Genomic DNA, 19,758 nt, shown 5'->3' with positions numbered 1-19,758 from the left:
CATCTGGTCGGCAGTGCCAAAAGTTAGGGCTGTAATTTCCGCTCCTTTCAATCAGTTGAATAGGTTGAATACCAAATCTTTGTTGCGCCAAAATCGCCTTATTGAAAAGGAAGGACTTCTATGGTAGGCAACGAAATATTTGGTATAATATCGAGTCCGCAAAGGAAGCAAAATGTGATTAGTCATGTCAATATCATAAATGTGACTTGGTCAAATTTCGCTTTTCATTGAAACTAGGTGGTAGTTAGTAACAGCTATCTTTTATCGTAACCAATTTGATAACGTTTACTTGCTATCCAAAGAGCTAAGATAAATATTCCATAACTTTCCTAAGTAAATCATATAACTGTTCAGAAATGAGCCACATACATTCATTATTAATTTTATTTCACAAATCTTATTGTTATGTAAGCTTGTCTATCTCAGAATATATATCTTTCATAGGATGTTGGCCACTCCATGGGATGGGCAAAGTCCGGCAGATCTTCAATGAATTTTTGGGTAGTCGCATCGCGTTTACTTAGATGACTCATATAGTGCCCAGAAATACCCAGCTCAACCACTGGCCCGTCAAAGTTGCCATCGTCCTTCTGCAATATAAATACAAATTCAAATATATAATATATTTGGGTATTAATTTAAAGTAATTGTATTGCTACTAACCGTCATTTCGAAATAGAATTCCACAGGCGAATCGTCGCTGCCATAGCCAAAGAATATGTGATATGGTGGCTTGTAAACCGATGGATTGTCCAGCATACCCTTGAGGAACGACCAGCTGAGCATCCTTACTCCATCCCGAGGCTGTACAAAGAAACTCATCCTCGGCGGTCCCGATGACACGACGAAGTAGTATAGAGCCCTTGGAGCAGACTCAGTACCCAACACAGTCTTGTTTAGAAATTGCAAAATCGGAGTACCAGGCAAATCGACGGGCTCATCCCTAGGTAACCAACGGGCGTCATTTACGGCGGAGCACCAACGATGGTTAAAGCACGGCAATCCGCAATACATCTCCGTTTTGCAGTAGTCATCAACACGCGTTATTCCAGTGAGATTGATCTTATCCAGCAGTGGATTCTCAAAGCGCCTGTCCTGCAAGTCGAAGTAGTAACCACTGTCCTCCAAGCTAATTGAACCGTCGAACTCGTAAAACTTGCGATGTACCTCCTAGAAACGCAGGAAAGCTCAAGTATTACAATAAGGCCTTTGATCTCCTCCTACATATGACTCACCAAAAAGTGGAGACGCATCACGTTTGTTGTGGGGCGATATGGAAAGCCAACATCCGAAACAGAAATCATGCAGAAAATGAACATAACCAATGTCAAACCTCCTATCATGGCCTTTGGTCGTCGGAAGAGATTCAGCAGAGGAGCCTGAAACGATGTATTTGTCATCACATAATGTCCTCTCATAGGAATGGCAGATCCCTACCAGAAACACCATTGCTAAAATTGAGCCCAGTGCGCACTCCAAGGAGATCAATAAATCGGGATTAGCATCCATGCCCTTGCGACTCGTCATCGGAATGGTGATAACAAGAAGAGCATGGAACAGGTATGTGAAGTACAGATAGGGAAGTATCTGACAAACACAGAGCACCAGAGCCCAAAGATAGCCTAAATGAGACGAAGAGGTGTCATCAAAGCACTTTTATCTCATTCCGTTCTTACCTTTATCATGAAGTCGAGTAGCTAGGTTGATGATCAAAGCTCCCAAGTAGAAGAATACACACATCATGAAGAGATACGCAGTGCGAATACCTACGACGGTTAGTAGAATGCACAGCACAGCCATAAAAACACAGTAGGCATGTCCAACGATCTGCAGGTGATAGGTGTGCGGAATTTTCTCCTGAGAAGAAAGGGAAAGTATTCATCTGTAACCTAGTAATGGAAGTTCTGGCCACGTACGCTGGGTCTCAGGGACAAGTAGAGGGTCGCAGGCAAGACTAGTCCAATAATAGAGGGGCAGATGAAGAGACCAATGACCAACCAGCTGTTGCTGAAGTACGTCATCGTGCGATCGCCGGCATCGTAGAACACAGACATCAGCAATGGGAAGCCGAGGGCCAGCAAGAAACCCAGAATGGCGAGGAGGAACTGCATCCCGAAGGCGCGGGCGTAGGTGCCCAATCTCCGATCCGTGACCTTGGCCATGCGCCACAAGGAAAGGCATATAACCAGAATGGCGCCCAGTGAGAACGAGATATTAAGAGCTGTGCCAGTTGACTCCGTGTAGTAAACGAAGAAAAGCCCCAGATAGTCGAAGAAAACGGAGTGACCCTCAGAGTGAGCCTATTAAAACGTAATTACATATTTAAGGTAACTAAATAGTAACAATTTCCTACCTCTGTATCATACATTTCCTCCGCATTGGATATACTGCGGACCAAAGAAAGCACATTATCGCCAGTGTTTTGTAGAGCACCTCGGGAAATAACCTTGTAGCGATCAAACTTGGTGTGATACACGAAACCATTGTAGCAACCAGCCATGTCCAGACCTGGACATCGAGATATATATGGATATAGGGGAAACTGGTATAATACACCTAGCTTATATGGGTCACCCACCTGGCACTGGGCCAAAGTCTCGGAAGATACGGAAATCTGTGTCGGAAGGTATCAGATCGGCCTGGAAGATTTCCTCTGCCATTGTCGTGGCAAAGGGATGCTTGGCACTCTTTTTGTATTGCTAATGTGAAATAGAAAACGATTTTTATTGGATATCGGATCGTAAATGGCGATAAGATAGGCACGCCTGTAAATGCGCTTTCATAGCTTTATGGCTCGGTCATTAAGATAAAATTCAAGTGGAATGCGCGATTTTGACTTGCCTTCATTAGCCAGGGATGGTTGGGACCCCCCTGGAAGAGAATTTCACGACCACCAGCTCCGGCCGAATCCAGGTTGACTAACGCCCTGATTTGGAATTGCCACATTATCAGTTGCAATGGAAGATGTAATAGTCCACTCACTTGCAGTTCGCCGACCATCGATGGTTGGATATGAACGAGTGTGAACCATGGAAGGGCTGCTCCTCAGCGCCATTGAACAGGAATACTATTGGGTGCAGAAAGGTCTCCTCGGACGTGGCCATCAAGCGGAGTGTTTCCAGCATGGTCACGACCATCAACTCAGCATCACCAGTTCCTACAGAGAACATAACGTTGAATCCATAGATTGATAGATGACTTGGATTACCTACCCACACTGCTGGGCTTGGAGTCGTAATGACTGTTCACCAATAGGTAGGAGGTGCTGTTGGAACTCTTGGAACTCAGTTTCACGACCACGTTTTGAATGCCCTGGTACATGTTAATCATTTGCCAATGGAGAAAAGAACCACTGGAGCGTTGTACATCCACCTCCATATCATAGAGATCGTTCCTCATCTCGTCCCGCACCTTTGATATCTCGCCAAGCAAAAACTCAACCATTTCCACCTCCGTCACGTAATCCCCCGCTATCTTGGGGCCCATAAGATCCAGCCGGATCAGTATGCTCTCCGCCCGCTGGGCCACAAAGGTGCCCGGTAAGTTGGCCTCCTCCTCTATCTTGACTCCAGTGGGCAGGTGGTTAAACAGTGGATAGCAAACTGCGAAGAATAGTCCGACCCAGAAGAGCAAATATGCTGGTGAGTAGTACCATTCCAGTTGCTTAGAGAATCTAGACTTCTGTTTCAATTCGATCAGCGTAACATTGCTGCAGCCCTCTTCAGGATCTATCCCATCGGTAACCAATTGCACGGTATTTTTTTTGTTCTCTGTGTACGATGTATCAGAGTGCTCCGAAAGCTTGTCCTCTTCAAAACCTCCATTGTGCTTCTCCATATTCTCCATATTGCCGGCGTACTGCGTTTATCAGCATCAAATCACAACGAAGAACCGCACGCGACTGAGCAAAACTCTTCGCGCTTATCAAATTTAAACCTTTTGATGTCTGCTTCGGGATTGATATCCAACTTGCAGCCCACAAGTCCCAGTATATTTATGATAGCCGGTATAATCGATTTTATAATCTTCCTGGAGTCAAAGTCTTCAGCAATTTTCATAAAGTGATTTAGTTTTATACCGCGGCATCTGAATAGTGCTCCCTAGAGATGTGCATCAAGAATATTCTTAATAATATTCTTAATAATATTAATGCCAAATTACTTTATTTTACATCATAGCAAAACATTATCATATAGAGAAGAAAAGCTATAATTTGATTTAATTTTCAAATACCGAATTAAGGATACTTTTTATGATTTAATGGTTGAATCTGAACATATGTATTTTTACAAGCTATGAAATGCGCGATTATGTATGCCCTTCAAGCATTTTCAAATGATACCGAAAATATATCACACAAGGGCCCATGAATTGAAATGTTATTGCTATATAAAGACAGTAAAATAAGACCATAAATTTTGCATCAATTTTATAAGCCCTAAATCAAAAACGATAAAAAGCTAATATCAAGATTAGATATACAATCATTATGAGTTTTGGGAATCCTACCACGCAAAGCACAAATTTTTGCAACAGTTATGGACAAAGCTCCAGAAATGTCTAGACACAAAAGAGCTAAGGCAAAACGGTATTTACAAGTTGATTCTTATATAAAAAAAATAATTAGCAATATGCCGAAAAGTTGCACTTTATTACAAATAAATTTATAGTTTCTAAAATATATATCCTTTAAAAATCGAGGGCCATTCCATTGCATGAACAAAATTGGGTAGATCGGACAAAAATTCCTTAGCATGTACATCCCTGTCAAATTCATAGCTGATAAAATGTCCAACAACTCCGAGTTCCATAAGAGGACCACTAAGATCACCATCGGACTTCTGAAGAAGGAAAGATTTTAAAACTGCTCATTATGGAAATGTTAAACGTACCGTCATTTCAACAAAGAACTTCAGGGAACTGTCGTCTATGCCATATGAAATGTATACAAAGTAGGGTGGTTGGTATGTATCCTCCAATAGTTTTCGATCGAAGGTCCAATCCGTGACCTTGGCAACACCCACTGGCTGGATGAATACGTTCATTTGGGGCGGTCCAGTGAGCTCAAACTCAAATCGAGTGGTCTTGCCATCCGGGAGAACCGATTTCTCCAATAGCTCCAAGATTATATCCCCGGGTATGTTAACATCACGAGGCAGCCAACCAGCCCTTCTTCTTCCCCACAAAAGTAAAAGCACGGAGCCCCACACATCACATACTTATCGCAATCAGGCTCCATTGATGTTAATCCAGTCAGGTTGACATTGAAGTCCTTTAGCGGACTCAGACCGCGTCTATCCTGGTATATGAAGTAGTATCCCGAATCACTGTGAGTCAACGTGCCATTATAGTCGTAGAAAATGCGTTTAGTTTGCTTAAAAAGTATAGGTTATCTTAAAAACCTCATAAAGCTTATAGAAAACAGCTTACCATAAAATTAACTCGCATCACATTGGTCTGGGGTCGATAGGGGAATCCCACTTCCGAAACAGCAATCATGCAAAAGATAAAGGACACCACTCCCAAACCAAGGAGAATGAGCTTTGGCCAGCGAAATACATTGATAAATTGAGCCTAGAATTCCATTGTTAAAAGTAAAACTTTTCATCAACTAAAGCAAGAACACTTACAACAAATCCCAGTATGCAAAGTATGTGCAAATGCCACACAAGAGTGATATAATCAGATCCGGATTCGAGCTTATTCCGTTTCTTCCAGTGATTGGAAAAAATACGACGAGTAACATGTATAACAGATAGGAGAAGTAACAAAATGGAATCACCTGAAATGATATCACACTGATGGACCAATAATAGCCTAAAATGTATTTAACAAGTTAAGACCAGTTTTTGGATAAATGATTACCATATCTCTTACCGCGGTCATGCAATCTACTTATCAGATTTATCAACACAGCACCTCCATAAAAGATCAATGATATAAGGCACAAGTATTGGGAACGCGTACCAATAGCCGTTAAAATAAGAATAAGCAAGGCCAAAACCACGAACTCTGCGTGCAAACTCATTTGGATGAGATATGGGTGGCTCAGTTTATCCTGAAATCGATTGACTGAGCTATGGCAAGGATATCAGATGCCTTATCAATTGTCTTACATTGGGCAGCAGGGTGAAGTAGAGGGTCAATGGGAGTACTAGCCCAATGATGGCGGGACACACATAGAGTCCAAAAACCAACCAGTTGCTGGTGAAGTAGGTGAGAGATCGATCTCCAGCATCGAATAGAACTGCCATCAGAAGAGGGAGGCCAATGCACAATAGAAAGCCCACCACATGCAGTCCTAAGATAATCAGAAATTGGATCAAAATCTGGCCCATCGACGCCTTCTCCGATTGGCGTGACATTCGCCAGAGGGAGCAGCCAATCAAAACCAGGCTTAGGACTCCAATCACGGAGTTCAGGACAATGCCAGTGGACTCCGTGTAGTACACAAAGAACAGTCCGAGAACGTCAAAGAAGACGGCATGGCTATCATCAGTATTCTGAAAATTAATTTAGTAATTTTTATGAAATAAGTATTAATCGATTGTCACCTCTGTCTCGCTTAATTCACTGGCATTCGCGTAAGCTCTTGCAAGTGCAAGAATATTGTTCCCCGTGTTCTGTATAGATCGTCCTGGAATTACTTTAAAGGTGTCAAAGGCTGTATGGTACACATAGCCATTATTGGCCTGCGCAATGTCCAAGCCTGTTCATTTTAATATTAATATATATATTTTGGTTCATAACCATATAAGCTTACCGGGCACGTTTCCGAAGTCCCGAAAAATTCGGAAATCTGTGTCGGATGGTATAATTCCAGCCTGCCACGTTTCCTCGGCTAGTGTAGTTGCAAAAGGATGTTTCGCATGCTGTCTGTAGTACTACACATGAGTGCAGTTCAATAGAAACATAAAATTAGATACTATAATTATAAAATAAGATTCTTTGCTACCTTCATCAGCCACGGAGTATTGGGTCCACTCTGAAATAAAAGATCTCGCCCACCGCTGCCGCCCGACTCAAGGTTTATAAGGGCTCTATGAGAAATGTTTATAACTACATTTTTTGAAATACTAGACCACTTTTGAATCACCTGCAATTTGGGGCCCATTTATGTTGGGTTATAAAGCCGTGGGCTCCTTGAAGGGCGTTTTCTTCGGCGCCGTTGAACAGAAATATAATTCCGTGTTGAAATGGTATTTCAGATGTGGCCATTTGTCGCAGGACCTCCAACATCACCACAACCATGACGCCATCATCTCCGGACCCTAGTTATTCTGCACTTAATGTCCGCATTTTTTAACTTGCATTGCTCATACCCACCTGGACTTCCTGGCTTTGAGTCGAAATGACTGTTGATTAGCAGGTAAGACTCACTTTGCGACTCCTTCGTTGTCAACTTAACAATGACATTCTGGATGCCTTGGTACATGTTCCACATACCCGCAATCAAAAATCCACCAGAAGGCGACTGAACCTCAACCTCCAACTCGTAAAGATCACTGCGCAACTCCAATTTAATCTTGTCCACTTCGGCCAAGAGAAACTTAACCGTTTCCACCTCATTCGCTCGACTGCCCACAACTTTGGGTCCAATTCGCTCAAAGTCATGGAGCTGTTTTTCCGCCCTTCCCGCCACGAACTCTCCCCGCTTTGAAGGTTCCTCGGCGATGGTTACCCTTTCCGGAAGTCTGTTGTACAGTGGGATCACGATGGCAAAGAAGAGCGCCAGCCAGAGGAGCAGAAAGGAAGGAGCATAGTACCAAGACAATTTTCGCGTGCCTACGGAATCTCCTTTAAGCTCCTATTAAACGCCACTTATCATCAAAGTATCCTGTTTTCAAGAACACTCATACTCACTTTATCAATTTTCTCTCTCATGATAATATCTTCGGAAAGTCGAACTGCTCTGATTGCAATATCAAGAGAAACTAATCGTTTGGTCCGCAAAGGCAATGCATTAAAGCCTCTCAAGATATCTGGGCTATAAAGATAAAATTGTGCAAAGACGAAACATATTACCTTATCACCCAATATATTTTCAACTTAACGTTTCTATGTATTTTTTATCGACACATGCGGAGAGTAATGGATAAGGGTTTATTATCATACGGTCAATGGCATTTTAATACATGTGGTCTACAAAATTTAAAGCTTACTCTTTTTCCGCAATGTAATAGGGTCATGAAAGTTTTAAGGCTTCGGTAGGAAAAACTTCCAACCGCTTAAAGATAAATACATTTTTTTAAGTTTATGGGATTCTCTGCGTTAGTGGGATTCTCTGCGTTTGTGGGATTCTCTGCGATTATGGGATTCTCTGCGTTCATGGGATTCTCAAACTCATTAATATAACATAACATTCTCTTATCCGAAATATTTAACAATTTTCATCCAATTGTTCTCTTTTCGGAGGTGATGGATGGAGTATCTTGTACGATTGTAAATGGATACCTACTGCTATTTAATGCCTAAAAAATATATCGCTTAAATATAGATGGCCATTCCATGACGTGGACAAAGTCGGGGAAGGCGGCCACAAAATCTTTAGCCTCTGCATCCCTTTCGTACTCGAAGCTGACCCAGTGTCCCACAGCTGCGAGTTCCAAGGTGGGAGTATCGAAAATACCATCAGGTTTCTCCATATCAATGAAGAACTTCAAGGAGGTATTATCGGTTCCATACGAATGGAAGATCTGGTACGGCGGTTGGAACTCCTCTGGTTCGTCCAGCATTTTCCTCACAAATGACCAGTCGTCGACCTTGGCGGATCCCACCGGCTGGATAAACAAATTCATGTGGGGCGGACCGGCCAACTCGAATTCGTAACGAGCTACTGTTCCGGACTCGAGCACCGTATATCCCAGAAAGTCCAGGGTAAGTTCACCGGGTAAAATCACCTCCGATTCGCGGGGCAGCCATCCATCCCACTGGCGCCACTTGCACCAGCTGTAGTAGAAGCACGGAATGCCGCACATCACGTAATCATCACAGCGATTTGCCACCGGCTCCAATCCGGTCAGGTCAAGTGCAGAGTCCTCGAGTGGGGCAAATGCTCGTCTATCCTGGTAGTTGAAATAGTAACCGGAATCACTGCGGCTCACAGAACCATCATGCTCGTAGAAAATGCGACGAGTGTGCTGGAAGAGATAATCCATAAGATATGGTCCAATCGTTATGGAATGACAACATACCAAGCAGTTGGCTCGCATCACATTCGTCTTGGCTCGGTAGGGGAATCCCACATCTGAGACGGCTATCATGCAAAAGATAAAGGTCATTACACCCAATCCGAGAAGTATGAGCTTTGGCCACCGGAACATATTAATAAGTTGAGCCTGTGAGATTAAAGTTATAAGTCCTGGTAAAAAACTAAATATCTAATCCAAAACTAACCGCAAATCCAAGAGCAAAGAAGACGCAAACGCCGCACAATAGACCAACGATAAGGTCTGGATTTGTACTATAGCCATTCCTGCCCAGCACCGGAATGAAGATCACGAGGAACATGTAGAACAAGTAGCAGAAGTACGAGAACGGTAGCACTTGCAGAAACATCACAATCGGCACCCAATAGTAGCCTGGAATATAAATCAAAGTCACAAAATCGCTTAGATTAATCGCTATACTATAACTTACCACGATCGTGCAGCGTGCTTACTAGGTTAATCAGGAGGGCCCCTCCATAAAAGATCATGGAAATGAGGCACAGGTACTGGGATCGTAGACCCATGGCGGTCAGTATAAGGGCCAACAGGGCCTGCACAACCAGGTGAGCGTGCAAACTGAGCTGCAGCTGGTAAGCCTGGCTAAGTTTTTCCTGCAAATTAATCAAAGTTTAAATCAAGTACTACAGATGGTTTTATAAAAGAAAAAGACTTACATTGGGCAGCAGGGTATAGTAGAGGGTCAATGGGAGTACTAGCCCAATGATGGCCGGACACACGTAGAGTCCAAAAACCAACCAGTTGCTGGTGAAGTAGGTGAGAGATCGATCTCCAGCATCGAATAGAACTGCCATCAGAAGAGGCAGGCAAATGCACAACAGAAAGCCCACCACGTGCAGTCCCAAAATGCTGAGGAACCAAATCGAAATCTGAGGAAGAGACGCCTCCTCCGACTGGTGGCACATTCTCCAGACGGAGCAGCCAACCAAAACCAGACTTAGCACTCCAATCACACAGTTGACAACAATGCCCGTGGTCTCCGTGTAGTAAACGAAGAAGAGTCCGAGGAAGTCAAAGAAGACGGCATGGCTATCATCACTCTACAAAATCCTTACATAAGATTTAGCTCGCTTATTAGTACATGGATAAACTTACCTCTGTGTTATACAACTCACTGGCATTGCTGTAGGCACGCACCAGAGCAAGGACATTGTTTCCGGAGTTCTGAATGGATCGGCCAGGAACGTTCTCATAGGTATCAAAGGCTGTGTGGTAAACATAGCCGTTCTCGATCTGGGCAATGTCCAAACCTTCGAAATGCCACATGGTTATCAATGCCCCCATACAGAATGTGTGACTCATCTACTCACCAGCTATGTTACCATAATCTCGGAAAATTCGAAAGTCTGAATCAGAGGGCAAAACCCCACTCTGAAAGATCTCCTCCGCCATTGTGGTCGCGAACGGGTGCTTCGCGTGTTGCCTGTAGTACTATAAAATGTCGGTTTAGTATATATCGGCCGTAAAATAAATGACCATAAATATAAATTCGGCCATAAAGTGTATAGGGTATATGGGGTAGCCATAAGCTACTTTTTCCTATGAAATTATAGCACTCACCTTCATTAGCCAAGGATTATTTGGACCGCTCTGGAATAACAAGTCACGTCCTCCGCTTCCGCCGACTTCGAGGTTGATAAAGGCCCTAAATTAAATTATGGTTGAAAAAAAGATCAAAAACTCCGCTTTTTCGACTCACTTGCACTTTTCCGCCCACTTGTGTTGCGTAATAAAGCCATGGGAAGCCTGAAGAGGATTCTCCTCAGCTCCGTTAAACAGGAACACAATTGGATGCTCGAATGGGATCTCCGATATAGACATTTGGCGAAGGACCTCCATCATGACCACAACCATTGTGCCATCATCACCGGAGCCTAAGGACCTCGATCAGAACCTGGTCTTCAAATTGGCAACAGGATATAACTCACCTGGGCTTCCTGGCTTTGAGTCGAAATGGCTGTTGAGCAACAGGTACGATTCACTCTGGGAGCTCTTGGAACTCAGCTTGACGATCACATTGTGAATACCCTGATACATGTTAACCATGTCGTTGAATACGTATCCACCCGTTGGTGACTGGACATCCAATTCGAGGTCGTAGAGGTCACTACGCATCTCTGCACGAATCTTTTCCGTTTCGTTTACGAGGAACTCAACCGTGGTCACCTCGTTCGCATAGCTGCCAGTTACTTTGGGTCCAATGCGGTCGTATGTGTACAGATATTGCTGTGCCCGCTCGGCCACGAATTCTCCTGGCCTGTGTGACTCCTCGGATATGGTCAACCTATCCGGAAGTCTGTAGTAGAGCGGGATCACGATGGCATAAAAGAGCGCCAGCCAGAGGAGCAGAAAGGAGGGGGCATAGTACCAGGACAATCGCGGCCGGCGGACGTATCCTTTTCGCAGCGAAAGGGATTCGACTAGTTCAGTGTCGATGGGATTCTCCTGATAAGTACGCAAGCACTGTTAATCCCTTCCCCCACATTATTCAACTAAATCAAAACTCACTTTATCAGTCTTTTCCTCCATGGTAAGATTGCGGTATAGCGAGAGCCAAGTCAAACCCTTCCGATGCCCGATCAACGCATAACTGAACGTCTGTACCCCGAGCATATCGACTCGAAGCCTTCCGCCGTACTAGAGACCATAAAGATAAAGCCCGTGTGTCGCTTGATACCCCGGTACCCCGGTGCCTCGGTACCCTGATACCCTGGTACCCTGATACCCAGGGGGAAATTGTTTTGTCTTAAGGCGCACCAGGACGGCTGGGACAGAACTGAACTGAACCATGCCCATGGCTATGGTATCTAAATTTGACGGGTTTACGACTTGATATAAATATACATAAGTGGCGATTCCGGCGCACGCGAGGGGCAGCTGCAAATTAAAGCTTATTCATTTACCGATGTCTGGCAGATTAAGGTGACGCTTGATGGGGTTTCAGAGATTAATATTTATTTTTCTATCAGCCGCTGGCTTATCGAGTGCACTATCAAAGCACTTGGAATTCCGCGAATATAATGGATGCAAACTGAATGATCCACAGGAAGTGGTTCCTAGAAGATGTAACGCATAAACAGAGATGGCCATTCCATGGTATAAACAAAGTCCGGCAAATCAGCTATGAACCGAAGGGTTGTCTCATCCCTCTCGAAATCCTGGTTTACGTAATGTCCAACAACGCCCAGTTCGAAAATCGGTCCATCCAATTGTCCATCGGATTTCTGAAAGTTAGATAATCGGTAATATTTTTTTTAAAACCTTTCTAACTGCAACTTACCACGAACTCGATGTGGAATTTGAATGGGGAGCTATCCACGCCGTAAGAGAAGTATATTTGATAGGGCGGTGAGTATTTTTCTGGCTGGTCCAGCATCGTTCGTATAAAGGACCAATCCTCCACAGCTACTCCATCCAGCGGTCTTATATACAGGCCCATGTGCGGTGGACCAGCCAATTCAAACTCGAATCTTGCAGAACTTCCCGATTTCGAGAGTGTTTTATTAAGAAAGTTCAGTTCCAGGTTTCCCGGCACTGTCACCTCCTCATCGCGAGGTAGCCAAGCAGCACTGGAGATCCCCCTACACCAGCTGCTCCAAAAGCAAGGTATTCCACACATAACGTACCTATCGCAGTATCCATCCACTGATGTTAGTCCGGTCAGGTTTACGGCGTAATCCTTGAGCGGACGGAGAGCTCGTCTGTCCTGGTAGTCAAAGTAGTAGCCCGAATCGTTGACGCTTAGGCTACCATCGTATTCGTAGAACATTCGACGTGTTTGCTATGAATACGTTAAGTATAATAATCCATTTAAATCGAGCTAAACATACATACCAGAAAATTTACACGCATCACACTGGTCTTGGGTCGATAGGGGAAACCCACTCCCGTAATCGAGATCATGCTTAATATAAAGGTCACCACGCCAAGGCAAATCAATAAATAGGTGGACCATCGGAACATGTTTATCAGAGGAACCTACTAAATATGATTAACCATCTGTTATTTGTAAGATCCAGCTAAATATTACCACAAAGCCCAGGGCGAAGAAAGTGCCCACAGCACAGATCAGGGCAATCAACATGTCGGGATTAGCAGAGTCCCGATTTCGACCCATCGCCGGAAAGAATATCACCAGAAATATGTAGAAAAGGTAGCAAAAGTACACGTATTGAAAGAGCTGACTGATTTGCACGGTTAATACCCAGTAGTATCCTACAATATTTGAATTTTAATATGATTAGATGCATAGTCCTACAACAAATTAAAATATTCTACTTACCACGATCATGTAGGGTTGTTAATAAATTGATTAGTAGAGAGAGGATATAGAGAAACAAAGAAATCATACACATATAAGGAATCCGCAGACCAATGGCAGTCAGAGCAATGGTCAGAATAGACAGGACTACGCAATGGGCATGTAAACCCACGTACATCTGGTACGGATGGCTTATTTTATCCTAAGTTTAATAAGATATTTTATATATACCATCTTTTAAGATATACGACACTTCCACTTACATCTGACTTGAATGAGTGGTAAAGTGTGGAGGGCAGTACCAATCCAATGATCGCAGGACATATGTAAAGACCAATCACCAACCAGTTGTTACTATAATAAGTCATTGTTCGATCGCTGACATCGTATAAAATCGACATTACTAAGGGTAAGCCAATGCACAGAAGACAGCCCGCCAGATGCAATCCCAAATGACTGGCAAACAGAATCGAAATCCTTCCTGCTGAAACCTCCGATACACAGGACATCCTCCACAGGGAAAAGCCAACGAGAAAAACACTTGCTACAGCAAAGCAATAGTTTAGGATTATGCCAGTGTTTTCTGTATAGGTCACAAAGAAGAGTCCCAGGAAATCAAAGAAGACAGCATGTCCTGCACTGTGCTCCTGTAATGTTTATAGATTAACAAGTAGTTTCAAAATATTTTCTTTAAATATACTCACATTCGTGTTATATAATTCACTGGCATTGGATAGAGCTCGAACGAGAGATAGAATGTTTTCTCCAGTATTCTGAACCGCACGTCCTGGAACAACGTCGAAGCTATCGAAAGCCGTATGATAAACGTATCCGTTGCTAAACTGCGCTATATCAAGTCCTTTAAAAGTAAACAATTAGGCTATGAATTCCTTAGTAGATGCCAAATAGATTACCGGGAATATTTCCGTAATCTCGAAATATTCGAAAATCTGTATCAGATGGCAGTATCCCGAACTGAAAGATTTCTTCAGCCAATGTGGAGGCAAACGGATGTTTCGAATGCTGTTTATAATACTAAAATAAACCACATATTAGTGCACAAATTATATGTTGAAATCTATTAAGTACCTTCACTAGCCAGGGATTATTTGGGCCGCTCTGGAATAGGATATCTCGACCGCCGTTACCACCAACTTCCAAATTGATAACTGCCCTTTGGGTAATAGTTTAGAAAGTTCATTGATCTCTGATCTTAAACTCACTTGCAATTCGGTGCCCACTTATGCTGGGTGATGAAGCCATGGGAGGCCTGTAGAGGATTCTCCTCGGCGCCATTGAACAAAAAGACTATTGGATGCATAAACTCGCTCTCGGAAATGGACATTTGACGCAGAACCTCCAGCATAACTACAACCATTGTGCCATCATCTCCAGCGCCTGCAATAAGCTACTAATTTGAAGATGCTATATTCGAAGATTAGTTGAGTCAACCCACCTGGACTACCTGGCTTCGTGTCGAAGTGACTGTTGATTAGGAGATAGGATGAGCTATTCGAACTCGCAGTGCTCAACTTGACGACCACATTCTGAATGCCCTGATAAATGCTGGTCATGGTTCCCACCACATAGGAACCCGTCGGCTGCTGGACGTCCACCTCCAAGTGAAAGAGGTCTCCGCGCATTTCGCTCCTAATCTTTTCCACCTCGTTTAAGAGAAATGCAACCGTCGTCACCTCGTTCGCTGTGCTCCCAACCACTTTGGGTCCGATACGATCCAGTTCGTAGAGTATTTTCTGCGCTCTCTCGCCCACAAATTGGCCGGGTTTAAGTGGCTCGTCGGCCATGGTTACTCGATCTGGAAGCCGGTAGAAGAGCGGAAGTACGATGGCGTAGAATAGCGCCACCCACAGAAGGAGAAAGGAGGGTGCATAGTACCATGGAAGCCTTCGCTTCAACTTCTTTTCCTTTGACAAGACATGGTAGAGAGCGGTGTCCGAAAAGCCTTCCTGGTTGAGTAAATATGTGATAAATTTACATTGGCAAATATTTACTTATATGTACTTGCTTTATCGCCGTCAGTCAGCACTTCCATATTTCCAACTCGATTCCGCGGGAAAAGAGAACTGTGTCGATGTCCAGCAGTCTCACTACTGAATGCTTCTAGTCTACTCGATTGGCACTCTTCAGTTCTTTAAGATAGCCCACAGAGCGGTGTGATAGGAAGCCAACAACAAAATTCATGGAAAACCAATCATTCTATGATTTAGATGTTTAGATTACCCATAGTTAAAAGTTTCCCTGTTGGTCCGATTGGATCAACGCCACCAGAATTAATCGAACAATCTACACACGCGACTAAACGTAAGCGTTTGATTATTAATTCAGGGGAAATTCCATTACTCAAAACATTGCGTTTAATTAGAATACTTAAATGTACGTTCTTAAGCTAATAGAGGCTCTTAACAGAGGTTCTTAGTAATAAAAGGTAGCGAGATGTGCCATAAGTCCAGCAACTTAGAATATATATCGTTCATACAACGTAGGCCATTCCATAACGTGAGCAAAGTCGGGAAAATCGGATATGAACTTCAGGCCGGCAGCATCTCGATCATAATCGTAGCTAACAAAACTGGCAGCGAATCCTAGCTGGAAAGTTGGAGTGCTAAAGTCACCCGAGGATTTCTATGAAGAAGAGCGTTATAGTAGCAATTTCAGGTATTTCGGAAGTTCTTAAACTCACTGCAAAATCAATATGAAACTTTAAGGGGGTATTATCCGCACCGTAGGCAAAGAATATTTGATATGGCGGTGAGTAGGTGTCGGGTTCATCCAGCATGTTCCGAATGAATGACCAATCCTCCACTTCAACCCCATCCAGAGGTTGAATATACAGGCTCATGTGCGGTGGCCCCGAGATCTCGAACTCAAACCTGGCCACCTTTCCGGAGTCCAAAACTGCTTTGCTGAGAAGCTTTAGGGAAGTCGCTCCTGGAATGGCCACCTCCTGCTCCCGAGGCAACCAATGGCTCTTGGCGCGCGTCTTACACCAACGGTGATTGAAGCAGGGAACTCCGCACATCAGGTACTTATCGCACTCGGAGGATGTGCTAGCCAAGCCAGTTAGATTGACAGAGGTGTTTTCCAGTGGATAATAGAGACGACGATCCTGGAAGTCGAAGTAGTAGCCGGAATCACTGAGACTCACGGAGCCATCGTACTCATAGAAAATGCGCCGAACGTGCTGAGGGATTACAAGTGTTTTATGGGGAATGCACATAGCTTGCAATGAAGCATGTACGTACCAGAAAGTGAATTCTCATAACGCTGGTCTTTGCCCGATATGGAAAGCCCACTTCAGAAACCGCTATCATGCTGAATATAAACGTGACCACTCCCAATCCGAGCAGTGCCAATTTGGGCCAGCGGAATATGTTTATCAGAGGAGCCTGGGTAACCATCGTCAATTAGATGTATTCTTAGGCTAAAGCCTTATTTCTTACCACAAATCCCAGTGCAAAGAAAGTTCCAACCGCGCAGATCAGGGCGATCAATAGATCAGGATTGGTGCCGTGTCCAAAACGCCCCAGCATCGGAAAGAAGACCAGGAGAAAAGTGTAGAATAGGTAGCAGAAGTACAGGAAGGGCACTAGTTGCAGGACTTGCACCAATACAACCCAATAGTATCCTGCAAGTATATCCAAGTTACCAATCTATGTGGAGGATTCGATTTGCCATGAGTTACCTCGATCGTGTAGAGTGCTTAGTAGATTAATCAACAGAGCTCCTCCATAAAACAACAAGGACATCATGCACAGATACGGAGTCCTTAGGCTTATAGCAGTGAGGATAATGGCAATCAAGGACAGCAGGACACAGTGCGCATGGAGGCTCATGTGTATGTGATTGGGGTGACTGATTTCGTCCTGCAAAGCAAGTCCTAAAAGTTAACATATATAGATTTTTAAAAGTGTTGGCCACTCACATTTGGTTTTAGTGTGTAGTAGAGAGTCAAGGGCAAAATCTGGCCAATAATTGCTGGAACGATGAACAGCCCAATGACCAGCCAATTGTTGCTGAAGTATGTCATGGAACGGTCTCCGGCATCGAACAAAACTGCCATCAGCAGCGGCAGCCCGAGACTGAGGATCATTCCCAGCACATGAAGGACCAGGATTATGGCGAACCATATGGACACTCGGCCTATAGAGACATCCGATTCGCGACCCATCCTCAAAAGGGAGCAGACCACCAGAACCAAACTGGCAACGGCGATGCAGCAGTTAAGGACTATGCCAGTGTTTTCCGTGTAGTACACAAAGAATAGGCCCAGATAGTCAAAGAAAACAGCGTGTCCTTCGCTGTGATCCTGTCAAATAAAAATGACACAATGAATAATGAGTTGGATTTCCCCAAAACCATTAATGACTCACCTCTGGATTCTGCATTTCAGGCGCATCAGCGAAAGCCCGCACCAGAGATAAGGCATTGTCTCCAGAACTTTGTAGGGAATCAATGGGCACCGCCTGAACATTATCAAAAATGGTATGGTATACATAGCCATTGCTGATTTGCGCCATGTCAAGGCCTTTGGGGAAGAACCTGTTCAATACACAAGCCAATGAAGCATTCGCGTGACCAACTCACCTGGCAGTTGTCCGTAGTCGCGAAAGATACGGAAATCCGTATCGGATGGCAAAATGCCAGACTGAAATATTTCCTCGGCCATTGTGGTGGCAAACGGATGTTTAGCATTCTGGTAATAGTACTATGGGTAGTAAATGAAGTAAATATCCGATTATCAATAAATGCCGCTTTCTTCAAAGGCAATTTCATCCCGCCATCAGCGATTGCCGCTAATAACCACTCGAAATTCGATAAACAAATATGATTTTGAATGTACATATATGTATACTGTATAAACGGCTGATAACCGTGAGCATGGCAAAAAGTTTTCCCAGCAATTAGTCATGGTTGCATGTGGTACATACCTTGATCAGCCACGGATTATTCGGTCCACTCTGGAACAACAGGTCACGACCTCCGCTGCCTGCCACTTCCAGATTTATGAGAGCCCTGCAGAATTATCCCTCAAGTTTTAACTGCCATATTCGAAATTCCAAATGCAGCCCACTCACTTGCAGTTTCCCGCCCATTTATGTTGGGTAATAAAGCCGTGCGATGCCTCCAAAGGATTTTCCTCAGCTCCGTTGAACAGAAACACAATGGGATGTTCGAATGGGGTGTCCGATATGGCCACCTGGCGAAGGACTTCCAGCATGACCACAACCATGGTGCCATCGTCGCCGGAACCTAGAAGCAGGTATTATTAGTACCCTTATAAAAAGAGCAGAATGTGTTGTTACCCACCAGGACTGCTGGGCTTGGAATCGAAATGACTGTTCACCAGCAGGTAGGATGAACTATTGGAGCTCCGGCTACTAATCTTAACAACCACATTCGTGACGCCCTGGTACATGTTCACCATCTGCCAATGCATGTAGGCGCCCGAGGGATGTTGGACATCCAGCTGCAGCTCGTAGAGATCACTGCGCATTGCCGCCCGGATGTTCTCCACCTCCTCTTCGAGAAAGGCCACCGTTGTCACCTCATTCGCCACACTGCCCACCACCTTGGGTCCGATCTTGTCGTATTTGTAGAGCAGCCTTTGCGCCCTCTCCGCCACAAATTGTCCAGGTTTACTCGATTCATGCGATATAAGGACGCTATCGGGCAGGCGATGGTACAAAGGATATACCACTGCGTAGAATAGAGCCACCCATAGGAGGAGAAAGGATGGTGCGTAGTACCAGGGCAATCTGTGCCTTCTCAGCTTTTGCTGCGATAAAACATTGACCAGTGCCACGTCCGAGTTACTAGCCGCAGACCCCTTTAAAATCGATTAATGGATTAATTAAAACACATTGATTTCTTAAATCCAAACTTACATTCTTTTCCCTCGACTTCATGTCGACAAATTGTAGTTTCTGATCGGTCGCGGAAGTCGAACAGTTCCTTTGGCCAGTCGGGACTGAACTGAAAGTGCCATTGACTTGGGGCACCGAAAGTTGAAGGTGGACGGATATTATCAGCAGTGATTCGCACTTTGAATCCCATAAAGATAAATCGCTTTATGCACGCCATATAGCGTTCGATGCTAACGAGAATGTGACAAACGCGACGGATACTTTCCAGTTGCTTCCCAGTTGGTTTTGCAGGTTTTAGTATCTAAATGGCAGGATTTATGGACTGCTATCTTTATACTCTTTACTCACTTTAAACTAGATTGAAAGCATTGTTTTTGGCACGCTT

General features: G+C 44.1%; 4 protein-coding genes and 1 pseudogene across 4 annotated transcripts; all 5 read right to left on the bottom strand.

Annotated features, from left to right (window-relative positions):
- Positions 1 to 369: 369 nt before the first annotated feature.
- On the bottom strand, positions 370 to 3,903 carry CG33012 (uncharacterized protein). The gene is made up of 11 exons (NM_176155.2): positions 3,213 to 3,903; positions 2,983 to 3,157; positions 2,842 to 2,926; positions 2,579 to 2,699; positions 2,354 to 2,508; positions 1,917 to 2,300; positions 1,677 to 1,857; positions 1,438 to 1,622; positions 1,236 to 1,379; positions 664 to 1,170; positions 370 to 590 (listed from the first exon to the last, which is right to left on the bottom strand). Exons 1-11 carry the CDS (start codon positions 3,844 to 3,846, stop codon positions 423 to 425), a joined length of 2,739 nt encoding a protein of 912 aa, NP_788335.2. The 5' UTR covers positions 3,847 to 3,903; the 3' UTR covers positions 370 to 422.
- A 773-nt stretch (positions 3,904 to 4,676) lies between these two features.
- On the bottom strand, positions 4,677 to 7,936 carry CR33013 (annotated as a pseudogene).
- A 154-nt stretch (positions 7,937 to 8,090) lies between these two features.
- CG30043 (uncharacterized protein) lies at positions 8,091 to 11,820 on the bottom strand. The gene is made up of 11 exons (NM_165889.2): positions 11,736 to 11,820; positions 11,156 to 11,672; positions 10,927 to 11,101; positions 10,788 to 10,872; positions 10,538 to 10,658; positions 10,323 to 10,477; positions 9,884 to 10,267; positions 9,640 to 9,820; positions 9,397 to 9,581; positions 9,195 to 9,338; positions 8,091 to 9,140 (listed from the first exon to the last, which is right to left on the bottom strand). The coding sequence occupies exons 1-11, from the start codon at positions 11,754 to 11,756 to the stop codon at positions 8,472 to 8,474; spliced, it is 2,637 nt and encodes an 878-aa protein (NP_725143.1). The 5' UTR covers positions 11,757 to 11,820; the 3' UTR covers positions 8,091 to 8,471.
- A 348-nt stretch (positions 11,821 to 12,168) lies between these two features.
- Positions 12,169 to 15,585, bottom strand: CG30049 (uncharacterized protein). The gene is made up of 12 exons (NM_165888.4): positions 15,515 to 15,585; positions 14,945 to 15,455; positions 14,712 to 14,886; positions 14,578 to 14,662; positions 14,403 to 14,523; positions 14,193 to 14,347; positions 13,752 to 14,135; positions 13,510 to 13,690; positions 13,258 to 13,442; positions 13,062 to 13,205; positions 12,508 to 13,008; positions 12,169 to 12,451 (listed from the first exon to the last, which is right to left on the bottom strand). The coding sequence occupies exons 1-12, from the start codon at positions 15,539 to 15,541 to the stop codon at positions 12,284 to 12,286; spliced, it is 2,637 nt and encodes an 878-aa protein (NP_725142.3). The 5' UTR covers positions 15,542 to 15,585; the 3' UTR covers positions 12,169 to 12,283.
- A 257-nt stretch (positions 15,586 to 15,842) lies between these two features.
- Positions 15,843 to 19,463, bottom strand: CG30047 (uncharacterized protein). The gene is made up of 12 exons (NM_165887.2): positions 19,395 to 19,463; positions 18,817 to 19,336; positions 18,585 to 18,759; positions 18,438 to 18,522; positions 18,094 to 18,214; positions 17,880 to 18,034; positions 17,432 to 17,815; positions 17,192 to 17,372; positions 16,950 to 17,134; positions 16,752 to 16,895; positions 16,190 to 16,690; positions 15,843 to 16,131 (listed from the first exon to the last, which is right to left on the bottom strand). Exons 1-12 carry the CDS (start codon positions 19,413 to 19,415, stop codon positions 15,964 to 15,966), a joined length of 2,640 nt encoding a protein of 879 aa, NP_725141.1. The 5' UTR covers positions 19,416 to 19,463; the 3' UTR covers positions 15,843 to 15,963.
- Between the last annotated feature and the right edge of the window lie 295 nt (positions 19,464 to 19,758).

This window comes from Drosophila melanogaster, chromosome 2R (assembly GCF_000001215.4).
Source record: "Drosophila melanogaster chromosome 2R".
Classification (NCBI taxonomy): domain Eukaryota; kingdom Metazoa; phylum Arthropoda; class Insecta; order Diptera; family Drosophilidae; genus Drosophila; species Drosophila melanogaster.
Note: the sequence above shows the minus strand (reverse complement) of the source record. Positions and strands in the feature narration are given on the sequence as shown.

Bases quoted from the DNA above. Each gene is read 5' to 3' on its own strand.
- CG33012 (NM_176155.2), bottom strand. From the start codon at position 3,846: ATGGAGAATATGGAGAAGCACAATGGAGGTTTTGAAGAGGACAAGCTT. The intron at 2,509-2,578 runs GTGGGTGACCCA...CTCGATGTCCAG, and splicing joins AGACTTTGGCCCAGTGCCAG to GTCTGGACATGGCTGGTTGC. The intron at 1,858-1,916 runs GTACGTGGCCAG...CTTTCTTCTCAG, and splicing joins ACTTGTCCCTGAGACCCAGC to GAGAAAATTCCGCACACCTA.
- CG30043 (NM_165889.2), bottom strand. From the start codon at position 11,756: ATGGAGGAAAAGACTGATAAA. The intron at 10,478-10,537 runs GTGAGTAGATGA...GGCATTTCGAAG, and splicing joins AGATTATGGTAACATAGCTG to GTTTGGACATTGCCCAGATC. The intron at 9,582-9,639 runs GTAAGTTATAGT...TTTATATTCCAG, and splicing joins AAGCACGCTGCACGATCGTG to GCTACTATTGGGTGCCGATT.
- CG30049 (NM_165888.4), bottom strand. From the start codon at position 15,541: ATGGAAGTGCTGACTGACGGCGATAAA. The intron at 15,456-15,514 runs GCAAGTACATAT...TTACTCAACCAG, and splicing joins TGCTGACTGACGGCGATAAA to GAAGGCTTTTCGGACACCGC. The intron at 13,691-13,751 runs GTAAGTGGAAGT...TATTAAACTTAG, and splicing joins ACCACTCATTCAAGTCAGAT to GATAAAATAAGCCATCCGTA.
- CG30047 (NM_165887.2), bottom strand. From the start codon at position 19,415: ATGAAGTCGAGGGAAAAGAAT. The intron at 19,337-19,394 runs GTAAGTTTGGAT...TCGATTTTAAAG, and splicing joins TGAAGTCGAGGGAAAAGAAT to GGGTCTGCGGCTAGTAACTC. The intron at 18,760-18,816 runs GTGGGTAACAAC...ACCTGCTTCTAG, and splicing joins TTCCAAGCCCAGCAGTCCTG to GTTCCGGCGACGATGGCACC.